This window comes from Oreochromis niloticus, linkage group LG5 (assembly GCF_001858045.2).
Source record: "Oreochromis niloticus isolate F11D_XX linkage group LG5, O_niloticus_UMD_NMBU, whole genome shotgun sequence".
Classification (NCBI taxonomy): domain Eukaryota; kingdom Metazoa; phylum Chordata; class Actinopteri; order Cichliformes; family Cichlidae; genus Oreochromis; species Oreochromis niloticus.
The window spans coordinates 16,267,986-16,286,089 of NC_031970.2; the positions used below are offsets into that span (position 1 = coordinate 16,267,986).

At 35.9% G+C, this 18,104-nt stretch overlaps 1 protein-coding gene across 2 annotated transcripts; it reads right to left on the bottom strand.

Annotated features, from left to right (window-relative positions):
- Positions 1–6,632: 6,632 nt before the first annotated feature.
- Positions 6,633–17,746, bottom strand: LOC100710942 (green-sensitive opsin). Of its 2 annotated transcripts, none has more exons than XM_005453560.4 (8): positions 17,550–17,746; positions 14,448–14,537; positions 11,552–11,633; positions 8,260–10,386; positions 8,001–8,169; positions 7,645–7,810; positions 7,275–7,514; positions 6,633–7,187 (listed from the first exon to the last, which is right to left on the bottom strand). In XM_005453560.4, exons 4-8 carry the CDS (start codon positions 8,642–8,644, stop codon positions 7,089–7,091), a joined length of 1,059 nt encoding a protein of 352 aa, XP_005453617.1. In that variant the 5' UTR covers positions 8,645–10,386; positions 11,552–11,633; positions 14,448–14,537; positions 17,550–17,746; the 3' UTR covers positions 6,633–7,088. The 2 variants fall into 2 exon arrangements, with proteins under 2 accessions (XP_005453617.1, XP_025762987.1); XM_025907202.1 differs by having other exon boundaries at positions 14,435–14,537.
- Positions 17,747–18,104: the final 358 nt, after the last annotated feature.

Genomic DNA, 18,104 nt, shown 5'->3' on the forward strand with positions numbered 1-18,104 from the left:
ACAGATTTTTCAACTGTTTCATTCAGCTTAAAGATTTAATCCTTGAACTTTGTGGAAACACAAATGTAATAACATAGTTACTGATGTTTGTCACAATACATGCAAATCAATCACAAACTTCTTTTTATGAATGTAATATACAGGAAGAGTAACCACCCAAGTTAATCACGAGGATATTCATGCAAATAGGAACAAGAGAATGAGAATGATGTATTGCTATTCAGTGCATACGAATAGGAACTAACTTTAAAGCAAATGGTTATGGTGAAAATGTAATTTGTAAAAATAACCTGGGAGCCTCCTAGGTGACATGTTTTGGGCAGATGCCACCGTATTTTATTATTTTTTATAGATTTTTTCATTTGATCTTATTCTGTAATTAAAATGATAAAGAAATGAAATGATAGTAACATAAATAATAATTGCTGAGATACTCTACAGTATATGTTGATATATAGGCGTAGTAGGAGAATGGCCAGACTGTTTGTGTGAGACTTGTTTTCACTTTATAGAAAAAAGATAAAAACACATCAACTTTATCCTGGATTCTTTTACATTTTAGAATTATAAATCAAATTCAAATTCAAATTCAAATTTTATTTGTCACATACACAGTCATACACAGTACGATATGCAGTGAAATGCTTAGACAACTGCTCGTGACCTAAAGAAAAAAAAGACTATGAATAAGATAGGAAATAAATATGAAAATTAAAATGAAGGGTAAATTTAACTAGGAAGGAATAAAATAAAATATAAAAATTAAAGTTAAAAATAAAATAACCAACAAATTAGAATGAAGGGTAAATTTAACTGGGAAAGAACAGAATAAAATATAAAAATTAAAGTTGAAAATAAAATAACTGTACAACAAAATACACAAATACATAATATAGAAATATATAAGAATATATGAAGAAATATAGAACAATAACAGCAGCTGTACAAGTTCTAAATGGAAATGAAGAAATATAATGTCCAGGGTTGTGCAATCCACATAATATAGACTTTACTGATCACTAAAACCTCATCTGTGTCTAGTTACATAGTAGACCCCATATATGCCTGCTTGGGGGCCCCTCTGACTGTTTTAAGGCTTAAATCTGATGATCACTGTCGGCTTGCCTTTTAGTGTCATCAGCTTTGAATTGGTTGGCTGAGGAGATAAGGCCAGCAGAATAAGTGATTTCCCTTTATGAGTGATTCTATTACATGTGATATCTTATTTTTTGGTTATCTTTCGCTATTTGTTTTCCTAATTGCAGACTTTTGCTCTTTAATTAATTTGCTTTATTTTTTGTAATATTTAACCTTTTTAATCTTTTATTCTATCCTTTAAGTGTTCTGTAATAGCACTGTAGAAGTTGTTCCTCTGTTTTTAAGGGTATATATCAGTCAAATCAGTTTTTGACAGTTATTGTATTTTATACTTTTCATATGTGTAGATGTTTGCTTCATATTTATTGCTATCCACCATGTGAGGCTAGCATACCGGTATTTTTGTTATGCTTGCACAACAACATTAAAGGTCTTGAATCTACTTAAGTCTGTTTATTGTTTACTCTGTCAATTAACATTTTACTGTATTTTTTTTTCTTTTAACTGCCTTTGGTGAGTCTTTTTAAATCTATTATTTTTCATTGTCTCTCCTGTATCTTTTTCATATGATAAATAATAATAATAATAATAATAATAATAATAATAATAATAACAACAACAACAACAACAACAACAACAACAACAACAACAATAATAATAATAATAATAATAATAATAATAATAATTATTATTATTATTGTTGTTGTTGTTGTTGTTGTTGTTGTTGTTGTTGTTGTTGTTATTGTTATTATTATAAAATATGATATATGATATAACATAAAATTGAAATTTAGGTTAATTTAGGTTAGCATGATGAACATGAACTTTATTCCAATGTTGATTTATTAACTCAGAGCTTTAACAGTTGCTAGTGTTCTCAGAGTAATACATTTACCTCTTTTACTAACAGGCCTGTCCCTCAAAATTTATAATACTAATAATAAAAGCTACTTTCAACTGCTCGCCTATTTACAAGTGGTCACTGCAGTGGGTGGATGTTTGATTTAGCAGCTTTGCCCTTCTTGATGCAACCCCATAAAGAAAGAACATTTGAAAGAACTAAACTTCATTTAATGTAGAACAGAGTTATAATGAATATATTATTTTGTGATTAGACAACAATGTAGCTACATAGCAGAGCGAGTCCAACACTGACAGGAAGTAGGGCAGGACTCCCAAAGCCTTGAAACAGGCTGGCAGAAATGTAGCAGGTGGAGACTTGGATGACTGATAAGGATGAGATTGATGTTGGGAGGAGCCTTACTGCACGAATGGGAATCCTGCAGGCAGAATGACAGAAGAGCAGTGAGATTTTTAGCACATTGGACAAAAACTGATTGGTTGGCAAGACCTGGGCAACAAAATGATTGGGCCAGAGTGATGACGACAGCGTTGAGTTTGACAGCGTGGGAAAATGGAAGTGATGTAACGAATCGATCAGCAGCCACCCAGAAAATCAGACAGATAAATGAATAGAGATCTGCTTTAATGAACTCACTCATGGGTTTCATTTAATTAGCTAGCCACCAGTTAGTGTACACATCAGTGTTATCACATCAAATTATCAGTCAAAGTTGCAATGATTTGTTAATCTATTTTGTTCAGTAATCTTTGAAAATAACCTTAATTTTTAAGTACAAAGTATCTATCATATAATACCTTAATATATTGTGTACAGGGCATTAAGTAGCCTCTTTATGACCACATAAAGGAGCTACTGTTTTAGGGTTGTAGTAAGTCGGCGATGTCGCCACATACAAAAGAACATTTCTACAAAGCTTTTAAGCTAAAACTTGCGTCAGCATCTCTATACACAGGCTTATAACCACAACCTTTGACATAGTTCTTTGCAGTCATGTGTAAAGCAGTGGGATAAGAATTTTTACCTCCAAGTCTGAGTCCACAGCTCTCAGCCATGAGTTGCTGCCCAATGTGGAGGACTTAAAATATCTCATGTTCTTGCTCACATGTGAGTGAACTTGGGTATTTTATTGTATCATTTACTCCTACCCTTATGCTGTCACATCATGCTTATATTTCAGATAGATCTTACCATCTTACGCATTCCTGTGGCATCTAATCTATTTTAAAACAACCAGTATAGTTCATTCAACTCATAGCACTTGGTGTCCTACCAAAAAGCTAATTAGGCGTGCAGCCCTGGTGTGCTTAACCCTCTTCTTTTCTTTATTAAGTGGATTAACCTGATCTAGCTTTACCACACCCTTTTGTGTCAGCACCGTCTTGATCGGGTAACCGTAATTACATGATCTAAAGATTACTCTTGTGGGAGATGTTGCCCTCTACTGTCGGTGAGGAGAGATATGTGCTTGGCCAGGTTGAATCTTTAATAGGAACACTAGAATAATTCTAAGCTCTGAACAGCATGGCTGGAATTCTTTATGGGAAAAAAAGCAAGCTTTTCTGTCAGCTGCAATTAGCCAATTTAAGGCCTGATGAATGCAACATTTAAATTATATGCCATTTTCTTCATTAAAACAATTGCAGCATTAAAAAAAGATGAAGATGAAAGATGAAAATGAAAAGAGGAAATGTAGATTTAATGGTGCTACATCAAGCGAATATCACTACCTTAAATAGCAGGGAGAGTTAAAGCGAGCACACATACACTGATCCACAATTTTAAATTCACAGACACTCACGTTTGTGAATCAAATTTTCCAAATCAAGTGGTTTGGACAACGCATGTTGACCAGTGCACATCAAAATATATTCTACATCAAACAGACAATTGAAAGAAAAATGTCCCGACGTAGAAAAATGTGTTTTAAAAGACAGAGGAGTTTCTGTTTTGTGGGCAGAAAGTGAAGTCTTACCCATCACATTGTCGACCATCAGCATGCACTTACCCGAATAAAAAAAATCAGAAAGAAAGAAAAAGAAAGGCAAGTAATACATAAACCAACCTGCTTGTTCATCAGCACACAGATAACAGGACTGTGCACTGTTAACCTCTAAAGGTGATGATGGCACCGAAGGGAGATTCAGTGCAGTGAAAGTGGCATATGGTGTCCAAAGTACTAGACGCACATCATGACGCACACACATCTCACTTCCCTAACAGTCTTCTGGCTGTAATCCTGTTACTGGGCTGCAAAGTAAAGTGTCTGAGATCAGATCCTATGATCAACATTTGCAACAGTTTACCAAAGATTTAATTAAAAAGCAGCTATAATGTAAATCTTTTTGTTTGAGGATTAGTTAGAACTCAAAGTGAATTTAAGTTTCACTTATGTGATAAGGAAGACAACAGAAATGCAAGAAATAGATGGCTGATGATAATAAATCATCAACTTCTAGTTGTCAGAGTGCTCAGGAAAGTGCTCGTGTATAATATTGTGAAAAAGTCAGACTTAAAACAAGCACTGCATCTCCAGTATAACCATAATTTACACTGCTGGCTTCATAATTTGTTTGATGGATTTCAAGCTTTTCAGAATCTTAACTGGCAGGTTTTATACTGTTTAATACTTTTTTCATACTTTTTAATTTGTTACGTTCCCCTGAGGGGTCTAGGCAGTGAGGGGGAAGTAACAAAAAATGTCCGGGTCAGAAAAGGAGACAAGAAGGCATAAGGGTTAAATTAAAGAGTTTTATTAAAGTAGCTCAACTAAAAGAGACGGACAAGCCGCTATCACCATTTAAGAAAACAAACAAAACTCAGGCGTTGGTCAATAAAGTAAAACGTAAGCCAAAAAGAAAGAGCAGCTCACTAGCTGCAAACACCACAAACACTCAGCTCACTAGCTGTAACCACTCACATGGCACTCAGGCCCAGAGCTCACCTTTCCCTGAGCTTAAATACTTTTAATTACTGACGAGCGTCAGCTGTGTAAAGGAGAAAAGGTGGCACCTCAGGCAAAAGAGATTGAAGGACACGCCCACACAGGCACCTTCAGGAGGAGGCCCTGCTAGGGCCGTAACAAATTGCTTAATGAAATAATGCTTTCATAGGGTGTTTTAGGTTCATAAAGGCTAGAAAGTGATGGTATCAGAAACACAAATATTCAGGGGCCTGAATACACCTGTGTGCTAAGTTTGGTAGGGTGCAGATAAAGAAAGAAACAACCAACCAAGCAGAAAGAGATTTCTCAATATTTTGTGTCCAACAAACACGACTTTCTGTTCATGTTTTTTTTTTTTTTTTTTAAATTGCTTTTGAGCATAAGTTCTCCAGGCTTTATGGCTGTTTTTTGAGTTATTCTTTGGATATTGGCTGATTTTCCACAAATTTTTTAACCCAGTCCTTGCACCTGACCATTCTCAAAAGAATTTTTTGTTTGTTAATCCACTTAAAACAATGTAGTTTGTTGTTGATTTTTTGTTGTTGTTTTGGTTTATGAGCTTAAATTGTTTTATGTATGTATTGTATATGACTGTAGACTTGTATTTAGTTAAACATGTATGGATTGAAAAATGTCGAATTCTGAATATTGATTTGTAAATAATGGAATTTGAAATAAGCGGTTAGGAACAGAAAAAGAAAAAATGTTCTATCTAAAAAAGAGCTCCTAACTCAAGGGACGAATCAGTTGTATGTCTACACTAAAAAGCAATTCAGCAAAGAACTAATTTTAAACTGTATCTTTAGTTATTTTTTTTTACTTACAGCCTTTTCCAGAAAAACCATCATTTGTTACAATTGAAAGTCGTGTCTATAAGATCCCTGACATCAGTGGTGATCTTATCAGATTGATGGAATTATAAATACAGATCATCACATTTTAATTCACCATGCAATAACAGGTAGTAGGCACCTGTGAACAGCTTCATTTTAGCATGGGAATGATCCCAAGTACACTGCCAGTGCAGTAAAAGCATACCTGAATAAAAAACAAAAAACTGTGTGGGATCATCCTGACAGAGAACAGAACAAAAGGCAGCCAACATCTAAAGAAGAGCTTTGAATGCCCTTCAAGAAGACTGCAGAATTATTCCTGAAGACTTCTTAAAGAAAAAAGATGAAAATTTGCCTATGAGAGTTCAGACTGTGCTGAAGAATAAATGTGGTCGTAACAAATACTGACCTTCAATCTTGTTACAATTGTACATTGCCTAAGCTGCAACATGACTTCTACACAACTTGAAGCTTTCATGTGTTTCAAATGTGCATTGGCAAAGATTTCAAGAACTAAACACTGAGTATAAAGCAGTTGCTGTAATCTTACATGACTAAGTGTTTCTGCAGCAGTTCCAAATGACACATTCTGTTCTTGTTTCAGCAGAAGCTTTACAAAGGATTACTATCAGTGTGACTGTAGTGTGATGACAGCTATTCTCAAATGTGCATCTGTGACTTGCATGTTCCACCTTGGTATATTTTTTGGAAATAGTCGGGCTACTACTTCAGCTAGCCATAATTTGCATGAGCTAAATCTTATCTTTTGCTCAAGAAAAACATCAAAGTTTGGAATTTAATCGAAAATGTCCCTTAAATGTGTGATGTTCTGCTTTGGTTTTAAGCAAGAGATAATCAAACCAGCATGTAAAAGTTAAGCAACCACACCAGTATGTTTCTTTTTATGCATGCATTTATTTTATCTACTCAGTCCTATATTTTTTTTTCTTTTTCATATAATGCATAAAAATAACACCACTGGTAGACCAGTGAAATATATGCTCCCCCAAGTTATTGCATGAAAACAATTAACATGTGATTGTACATTCATCAGGTACAAGTGTCACATTTCAGCAGGTTTACGGTTTGAAGTGTTTTTAGTTTACAAGTTCACTCATATTCACTCTCTCAAATGGTCTCACATGCACACAGACACACAATTGCTGTACAAGATCACCCCAACAGAAAATGCATTTGACTTTCTGTTAGTTCACAGATAACATAGAATTCCTTTGTGTTTTTGGTCCAGAGTCCGCTTCTTAAATCCATTTGGCAAAAACTTTCTCTAATGGGATGTTTTAAAATCTGGAAGCAATCATCAATGTCCATAGATCTGAAGATGCCATCATGATTAAGACACAGAGGACACCTCTGTCTTGCTTGTTGAAACTGAGGTCTCATCCTCCACCATGCCGCCCATTCCAATGGTGGATAGCATGCAGTTACGGAACTGAAAGACACAGCAAATTCAGAAACTCAGAAAACAGTAAAAGACTGAAAAACAGAGAATAAAACTACAAGAATATGTAACACCAACCTGTTTGTTCATTAGCACGTAGATAACAGGGTTGTACAAAGCGGAGCTCTTTGCAAAGAAAGCAGGGAGGGCTGCAGTGAGAGCACTGAAAGCAGCTCCCTTGTTCAGGAAAATCCAACCGGCGAAGCTAGCGTATGGTGTCCAAGCTACCAGGAAGCCCATGACCATCAAGACACACATACGGGTCACTTCCTTCTCAGCTTTCTGAGTAGAAGCTGAGTCCTGCTGCTGTGCTGCTGCCTGTCAAGGTTTTTTAGTTACAAATGTAATCAATAATAGCAAGGTGCAATAAATTCCACAGTAGCAATGGCTAGCTTGGTTAGATTAACTGATCTATTATAAATAATTTAAGAACTCTAGCTTCACTTACAGCTTTGACTGTCATCACAAGACTTCCATAAGTGAAGAAAATGATGAAGACAGGAACGAAGAAGTGAACAACAAACATGTAGATGACATATGACTCATTGTTGAAACCTGGAGCCAGTGTGTAGTAGTCAGGACCGCAGGAACACTGCATTCCCTCAGGAATGTACCTGTGTGAGATTGATTTTTTTTTAAATCTCATGTATTTCTTCAATAAAATTAGCTTTTATCCAGCTTTTATTCAACATTCATAATATTTCAAGACCTTTACAACTAACTACTTCTTCATCTTGTTAATCTCCTTTGTGTAGTATTCTGTTTTTAAAATCATTATGATGAAATGAAAGAAATAGAAATTACCTGGACCAGCCAAAAAGTGGAGGTGCAGCACAAGCCATTGCCATGACCCATGTGAAGAAAACTCCAGCACCAGCATGAGCTCCAGTGAACTTGAAGCTTCCCATGGGTTTGCAGACCACAATGTACCTCTCAACAGCCAGGACAACAAGTGACCAGAGAGCAACTTCACCTGTTGACAGAAAAGGTGAGTTATTCATTGATACTGTATATCTGCCAATGAAAGAGAAGGATCCTGAAAAAGATCTGCCTTCTTCATTACCTCCAAGTGTGGCCATGAATCCCTCAATAGCACAGAAGGTGGGTCCAAGAATGAAGTAGCCATTAACAGCTGATGTGATGGTGATGGTGAATCCGAAGCAGCACATGATGAGTCCAGCCACAGCCAGGTTGACCAGGATATAGTTGAGAGGTTGCCGGAGCTTCTTGTTCTGAGCAGTTACGAACAATGTCAGGCCGTTGATGGGAGTCCCAGTGCAGATCAGGAAGAACATGTAGAAAGCTAGAATTTTGTAAGTTATTGGGTCCACCATATAATATTGAGGGTACTCAAAAGGATTTCTAACAATCCCAGTCCTGTTGGACATGGGAATGTAGAAGTTCTTGCCTTCAGTGCCATTGGGCTCAATTCCTCCATCCCAAACCATCTTTGCTAGTCAGCTGTTTAGTTGAGTCTGCGTAAAGAGTCTACTTGTGTGGATGGTGACGAGGTTTCAAGTTACACCCTGCGATTTTTATACCTCTCCACTAAACCTGTCAAACAGCCAAAATGGGATTAGAGGATTGTGAGGTAGTGCAAAAGCTAAGAGGTCACTAATTAATCTTAACACCGGATAGACAGGACAGGGTCCAAACTAATTTGCTCCACTTTCCAAGTCCGGAGGAATTCTCCTAATCCTTACTCGAGAAAGGGAATTACCTTCCCTCAGCTTTTAAAGTCTGACGAGACATTAATCATGAGCAAACACACAAATCATACCTGAAATATGAGAACTGTCTGTGTATATAAGAACAAGTGTATTGATTGTAGAGTGTTAAATATATTATCTACAGCAGATAATGTTTAGGGATAGTGTGCTTTACATAGTCTGTGTCTTTTAATGTGAGCTATGTATGTGTTGAAACAAGTGTTTCACCTGCTTCATCTGCCTTCTTCTAATCCAATTCACTGTGGGTGCTTTCTTTCCTAGAGTGCTTAACTACCCTACATTAAATTTCTTATGTTTTTATTATTTCAGACCAGACCTACAGTCAAGCATTTTTCACCCTAACAGTCTGTCTCCATATGGAGGAACTTTGGGTGTCATTATCCTGATTGGATTAACCTCAGTATCTCACCTGTGGTAGCCTAGCTGTGATGTGGTAAAAGCTTACTGTCACAGGTCGGAAAGAAAATGTCCGGTAAAGACTTAGCCAATTTGTGGTCTTCTTTAAGCTACTGCAACACTATCAGTGGCCAAGAACATCTAATATCAGTTATCGTTCTGTTTATTTGACAGATAGAAGTGATAGATGATGATTGGGCTACATGATGGAGAAACCACATCATTTCTCTGTTACCTGTGATTAATTCAGATCAGCTTGCTTGTGATGTTCTGTTTAGTCCCAGTTATGTGATTTGATATGATAATAAATTTAGTTTCTTTTACATTTTCAACATCATTTATTGCTAATTTAATTTTGGCTTTTGCTGACTGGTGTGATTATTCAATATGCTATCATTTTTGATCGACCTCTGTGTATTACCTGCCCTGTGGATGCTTAAACATATCTATACGTTGCAGATACATATATTAGTATTATTACACACACTAACCTTTCCCATTTTATTCTTTTTTGTCCTATAATATTCTTTCAATCTACCAGGGTTTGACTGTGGTAAGTACCTAAATGCCTGATAGCTAAACGGATGACACTACAGTGGAAACCGGACTGCAGATAATACCTTTCAACCCTGACACACCTCAAGGTGCCTCAGGTGACAGCCTCATTACCTGACCTCAGCTAACAAATTAAGAGAAAGACTTAAAACACGATTTACTGTTAAGATCATTAACAAATTTCTCTTAACCTCACCCAACCTGAAATCTAATTTCACTAAGTTGAGATCGTCACCATTTATAAAATAAGAAACTGTAATTACATTAAGTGTTTGTTAATTCCTAGAGGTGTCCAGTAAAATACATCTACACCCTCGTTTCCAACCAGACGAGGAGGTTGAAGTCCTTTGAACACCCACAGTTTCGTTTGGTAGACCTTTGTAGATTTCTTCATGTTTGTCCAAATCTAATCTGGACTTTCTCAACTGCATCCTGGTCAACTTAGCTGTGGATGGACTGGAGATGATGTTTTCCAGGATTTCATGGCCACACACTAAGGTAAACTGCAACTGAAGACATAAAATGTAAATACCTAAACTTTTTTGGTTCCTTCATATAATTTGTACCTCTTATACAGTAAAAATGTCTATCGCTTATAAATTAATACTGGTTGCTCAAAGATATGGCTCAGTACAGTCTGTAATGAAAAAGCTTCACTTTCACTATGGATTACAGATCCTATTGTTCTGAGTAATGTTAAAGGTTCATGTGGTTTAAATTTGTATGTATAAACAACAAGATTTAGGTAGTTTACAGAAATAACCTACCTGGAACAATTTTAACTTTAATGCAACATTAAAACATTAAGTGTAAATAAGCAGTAAAGAACAAAGTGCAGTTAAAGGCTGCAGAAATTTAGATCATATTTAATGTAAAATATAATACAAGCAAGAAACCTTTGTGGAACAAGCATGAATAATAATAAAAACACAATACACTTAAGCTAACAAGAATCTTTTGCGCATGAATATACAAGATATGAATATATAGCAATATGACTTTTAAAAGGGCTGTAACTGTCTGTGTGATGAGTGTGCTTCCAGATGGATGAGACACACACAAGTCTTCACTGATGCACTGTTGCTCATTCTGTTGGACAGGAGCCATAAGCGCATCTCTAATCAGATTGAGCACAAACTTTGTCCTTACTCAATTTAATCTGTAAAATTCGATTAATTGCTGACATTCAACACAAACTCTGTTTGTCTTACCACCATTTCTTTCTGTTCTGCTTAAGAAACTCTTAGCCTCTTAAAAGTCTCCATTCCTACTCCTGTTTTTCACCTCAGAAGCTCTCTGTTAAGATACTTTGTGGATACATTTAGTTTTAACCTGTATTTAATCTTACCTTTAAGGCAGCAGTTATCAAAAGACTTTACCATTTTAAGAATTTCCTTACAGTTTAGTTACCAGGAACATCTCTTTATGCTATGAGATTTGGTGAATAAGGCCAGTGATGTGCAGAAATTTGAGCCTTTTATCCTTAATGAGCTGCTTCAGCTCAGCCATATTCTTAGGACGAGTGTCTTTCTTGAGGACATTTTACAGAATCTCTGTTGAATAAATGATTGGGCTCTGACAAGAACACTTACTCTATTGTAGAAGTACAGAAGACAAAGTACCTGCTTGCTTCACGATATCAAGTATTAGAGTATAGTAGTATAAGCCTCCTACCAAGCCTATCTCCCAAGCAGCACCAAGGCACAGGGTCAGCAACGTGGAGATTACAGCAGTCATTAAAGCAGACCTGACGAGCCTGTCAGAAAGACAGAGCTACAATGAGAAGTAGTCTGATCACAGCAAAGTAGAACATGAAATTACAAATTAGTAGTCGAGCTGTAACAATATTGTTGCAATAAAGTGAGACGCTGCTCTCAATCAAAGCACCATTTCATCTGCACTGTTATTGTAAATTCCAACTCTACTTAAGTATTAACGGGAAATTTTAAGATTTGAAATCTTTGCTTAGTCCACTACAGTGACTGTGAAAGTTTGGCTACCCTTGTAGTCAAGGGAAATGTTTAAATCATGAATATTGTACTCAGTTTAGATCTGTGGTGTTTTATGTTAAGGGAAATGAATTTTTTGTTTTTAGGAGCAGCGAAAAGATAGAATTTATCACCTATGCTTCACATATGAAACCACATCATAATAATATTTATTTTAATGAGTAAGAACTTAACTATCTAAATGTGGTTACTGTAGTTATTATAGGGTATTTGCCAAATGCATAATGACTGTGTTATTAATTAAACCAGAACTAACAAAACAAACTTGAAAATTATGGATTTAAAATGAAAAGCTTTGGGCTTTTTGTCTTTGTCATACCAATTTTAATTTGACATGTTTTGTTTCGAGTTACTAGCATTCATGTAATTACTATAGTTTTATTTATTTATTTATTTATTGTTAAATTCATTCTTGGGATGAACTAGGATTTGGGAAAAAAGTTTTTTTTTCATTTTTCCATCAGTGTCCAGTCTTTTTAATTTTCTCAAATTATCTGGAAATTTCAAAAATGTAGCACAATTAAGATCTTTAAATACAAAATTCCTAATAAGGATACATGGGATTTGTTTAAGTTCATGTAGTGGTGAACATTTACTCTCTCTACAGCAGCAGGACTTGTCTACTTTGCAAAGATCAGTGGAATATTGTCTATGGTTGGTTTCTTAAAAATTCAAAACTGGAAACTGGCTGCAGTGATTTAATAAACAGAAGAAGTTTTAAGTAAGAGTAATCAAAAGTAAAAGTACTCCTTATACATAACAGCTCATGTCAGAATTATATATTTTCTGTACTACATTGGTGATGGAATAATAAAAGTAAAAAAGGATAAGTATAGAAAAATGTATTTACTTTATGTTCTATAAGTATATAATGTAGGCAGCTTGTGAAATTACTTGGCATGTATAAACATAGTACAACAGTTTTTATGCTTTGATTGTTTATTATTATAATAAAAGTTTATTCTTCTGTAGAATAGAATTTGAATGCAAATAAATCTATTATTATTTTTTACCTTATCTTTATCTTTTTTATCTTTATCTTAGAAAATATATGACTATATGACATTTTCACACATTTAAAATACATTCAACTAAAAATGTTAATAACGTGTTAATAAAGTCCAATATATGTTAGATATGTTGTGTGGTTCATTTTCTTCCTTTTTGCAGAGTTTTAACAGGAGTGTCAAGGAGCTACTTCAATGCTGGAAACACCCTGCACTCTAAAAGAACATTTTCTTGATTAAGACACCGCTCTATTCCAACCAGAAACTAAATACCCCTCTGCAAGCTGAAGCGTAACCCTTCATGATGTGAACAGGTCCTCTTCGTCTTCAAAAAGCAAAGATGCACCCACTAAACCTAGATATGAACAGAACTGGTGAGGGCTAAAGGCAGAAATGTGAATTGAGCTCCAAGATATAACAAAGTAATATTTTCACCTTGCAGTGGTAAAAAGCTGGTCTTCATTTAGGCGTTGGGTTAATTAGAATCACCAATTAACCCCTAAAAATTGCATTTCTTTGTACTGCACCTCCTCTGCAGGAGATTGTGTTGCATTCTAAGGTGAGTCTGGCTGAAGCCAAAGTCCAGGCTCCCCTCTCTCCGGATCATTCCACCTATTGGAAATCAGGAACTAGATTGCCTTTGGATGTTTCCCAATCCACTAAGGCACAGACCCCTACTACATGATGCAGGCCCAGATAGGGTCTACTTGGCAGGCAAGAATGGGCCCTGATAACTTTATTCTTAACAATATATTTTGGTTCCTTGGTTTTCATCACATGGAATTTTTTAGAATTGCTTTTAAGGCGTCCCTTCATCCTGGACCAATTTGCCTTTGGGAGATGCAAAAAGTGTCTCTGACAACATTTAAACTCCTCCACTAGTGAAAGGTTAGTAAGTAAATATGAATGTCTTTATAACTCAATATAGTTAAATGAATAAAAGGTTTTTTTCTAAGGACTATTTATTCTAAAGTGCTTATATTTTATGCTTCCACTTGTATTTATATCAGAGTGTTTTAGTCTAATAAGATTATGTTTAACAAATGGAGTGTTGTTATTTCACAGATTCAAAACCCTGAACACTGTTACCCTGCAAAGCAACTTAGTGATGTGATCACGTGAAAAGAAGAGGACTGAAACATGGTTGGTTTAAGAAGACCTGCACCTTTGCCCCAGAAGAGGAAGAGAGCAGAAGGCAGCTGCACAATGTTCTTATTTATAAAATGTTATAGTGTGACCAACAGAGTTCCCCTTATGTGTAAAGTCATTTTCATGACAATGCACTAAGTAGGCATGAAGGTAATGTATATATTTTTATTATCTTTTGTTGCTGTTGCACTTTGTAGACTGACATCACTCCAATCCCAAGCTCCATATTTCAAGCATGTGCCTATTTAGTGCAATCCTACTGTCAAATCATTAAATGAACAACAGTAACCACAAGAAAGTGGATTTATCAATTTTATCCTGTTAATATTGTTTTATAAATATGTGAAGCAACACTCTTAGAGAACACCAAGGCTCACAGTTGAAATGCTTACCCAGGATGCTTACCTCTTTCGCCTCTCATTTCCTCTCCACCCACTTCTGATGGATATATGGCAGGGGTGTCTCTATAGATGGTCTGGGGTGAGCATTGTTCACCTACAGAAAAATGTTTTCCGAGTGAAACAGAAAAAACAAAAACAAAAAACACACAGTTATAAATCTCTGTCATGTAAAAGCACTAGTTTCCTACTACAGTAGCTGTTTTGAAGATGCTATTTTACTTAGTGTTCCTCCTTTGTATCATTTAATCATTATCTTAGATAATGCCTAAACACAACATTTAACCTTGAGACAGACAGGTGGCCAGTTCAGGATGCGCCTTGCCTTTTCCTTTATGACGGGAATCCGCAACATCAGTAACGGGCAACAGAAACTGGTTTAAAAACAAGCTCTGATATGAATGACTGAGTTAACATGACAACTCACAACAAAACGTTCACTTTTTTTCTTTAACCTAGACTTGCCTTTTTTCTCACTTATTTTGTCTCTCTACATATTAATAACAAAGCTGCTTTCTTATGCAGCACTGGATAATAAGCTAACTTATGTTTACTGATAAAATTATGTGAACAATTTGTTGGGTTACTTTTAATAATTGGACGAAAATCATTCAACATCACTATTTTCTGTGTTTGTTTTCTTGCTCTTCCAGGCGTTTGCTTTTGCCAGGTTCCTTCAGATGTTTTCTACATGTTTTCTAACAAAGTCTTGTCTGGCCTTCTTGTTCTTGAGTGTAACCAGAGGTTTGCACCATGATACAAAACCCTCTGGATTTCAATGAAGGCATCTCCTGTTTGTAAACGTTCATGATGATATGCCTTCCTCCTTCAGAGTGTTCCAGACTTGGCTGATGTTGTTTTTCTGTTTTTTAACCATAGAAATAATTCTGCCACTGTCACTGCATGTAGCTGGCCTCTTCTAAAGTTTTGTTTACCCCTGTGACAGATTTAGTTTTTTAAGCCTAATGATTCATTTGTGATGAAGCAGATATGTCATGTCAAGGGAGCAGTAGTCACATGGCCTTGAAACATCTTGTCGGTCAATTTTCTAAATGAATTTTGAGCCTCTAGAAATGGCTGTGTAAAAAGAACATCTGTAATTCCTAAACAGCTAATGCAGAGGTTTTGTAAAAAAAAAAATAATCAAAAATCCCCCTTGAATTCAAGGTTAAAGTATGTAATTCAATCACATATTGATTCTTTTATTAAAAATTTACTGTGGTAGTTTACAGAAGCATAACTATAGAAATCTCTGTCCTGCGTCACCTATGTGTGACTAGTAGATGTAAAGCACATGAGCTAATTCAGCCTTTAACTACATACATGTAGCTGCTTAAATTCACCAAGAAAGACAACCTCTTTCTAACTGTACTGACCCTGCAGTCAAAGGTCTACATGATAAAATACGTTAAAGCATATGTGACACAACAGCTTAGACTGACTTGTGCTCTGGTCTATAATTATTAACACTTTTTCAAAAACAACAACTAATAATTATTTAATTGACAACAGGGAATTTGATTCAGTGTAAACACAGCTCCCTTTTCACTTTATTTTGAAGCTGTTCCGAACTTTACCCATAATTAGTGTAACTGATTTATAATATTTCCAGTTTAGAGCCCAGCACTGAAAGTTATGGAACCTGACATGTAACCTTAAATCAGAGACAACATTTCTTATTTGTACATGATGATTTTTTTTATACAGATGTGTACCATCAAGGTAAGTGCTCAGCCATGAGTGAGCTAGCATCAGTCTATCTTTTTCATTAGTAATCTGTGATCTGCCACATCAAATGCATTTTTAAGATCAATAAACACCCCCAAAATGTACTCCTTGTTGTCATTTGCAATTTTTGTAACGTATTTTCTACAATTTGAATGACACCCATTGAGGTGACTATTCAATAAATATGATACAAATATGCAAACATATGTTTTTACAATAAGACTTTAGTAGAGCCAGTGGATACTATAATTAATTCAAACCCATATGCAAGTAATTAGCTATGTAAGCCGTATTATATAAACACAAAAGTAATTCCATTGACATTTATTAGTCCCTTAATAAACCCTAACTAACCTCAATCAACCGTAGCACGGCCAAAACAGTCAGTTATAACATCTGAATAAGAAAACAAGAGTAGCTTTATCATTTCTCTGCATGAAGAAAGATACAAAATTTGAATAATCCATCCTACTGTAGCCTACAGTCCTGTTGCCAGTGCTAGAGTTCAAACACTGCGTTAAGACGACAAAACCGTTTCAGCCAATTAACACACATTAGCCTACTGTTACTGCGTATGTCTTTGGCTAAAGAATGCCTAAGTATAAATACATGCACTATAGTGAGCTAAAGCAACTGTACCAAACAAATCAGTGCACTATAACTAACATTTTGATGGATAATTAAGTGAGTAAAAGTCGGCGTTGGGAGTGCAGCTCACGTCATTTATTGAATAATACATGACTGAGAGAGTAACTGTTTTTCCCAGTATAGCTCATTAGGCTGAATGTTTTGTCTGCGTGGATTACAAAAAGGGGGGGAAACGCTTAAATATTGTAATACATGATATTTTGTTCGGAGAAACTACGTAATTAATTGATGAAGCGACACCTGTTGCCTCGGTTTGGTAGTCAAACGTCAGCACAATGCTCTGACACTATCGATCCTGCTGCTGTATCAAGCTGCATGTCTTTAATAAATTCCTCCAACTAGCTCAGAATATCAAACAAGTTTTACAAGCTTTGGCACTTCCTCATATTTGGCGTAAGATATTGCATGCACAACACTTACTCCGAGATTCACGTATAGATATCTATGGAACTCCAAAGTGTGTGTTTATGTGCCTTTTTTTGTACATGAGGAAAGCTGGTATATAGTTAGGAAAACTAAATTTAAAAACACAACGCACCACGAGAGGCACACAAAATAGTTGTATACCCATTTTGAAAAGCGAGTGTCCAGATCATTATATTCAAACAATAAACAAAATTATCAAAGTAAAAAAACAACAACAACAAAAACAATGAGCATATTCACTACATTACGAACTAGAAATGCCAATCTACATATTGTTTTTGTGTTATAGCGAGTGTTTTTGACTAACCTGATCCCTGACTGGGGCTTATTTTGCGGTATTTAGGTGCGCCTGACGCTGAGGGGTTTCTCTTTTTTTTAAATTCTCTGCCTCTGTCCTTTTCTTTTCTTCCGACCATCCATTTCGTCGAGCGGTTTGTCTAAAAGTAATCTGTAGCAGAAGCAGGTAGATACGGGGAGCATTGCGAAAGAAGTGCACGGGTGCATGCGCGCACATACAGTATGTGAGTCTTTGGCGCGCAGCAGGGGACACCCAGTGGCGAGTTGCACTTGAAGTGAACTCCGAGAGGTCCGTTCATTTGTTACTGTTTGCAGTATTGCAGTTTGTGTAGTAACAGTTCACGCCAGGCCAAAAACGACTCTCAGGACACCAGAAAATGTCCCTATAGTTCCGATGAGCTTCCTGCCGCTGAGAGTGGCGTTTATTAGAAACACTCTAAGCAAATTAGGAATACTATATGACACCTGAAACGACCAAAATCATCCTGACACCGACATTACATTTATGTAATGTCTGCGTGTCTATTCTAAGCTGTTAACTGTTGGCGTGAGTTCACATGTTCAT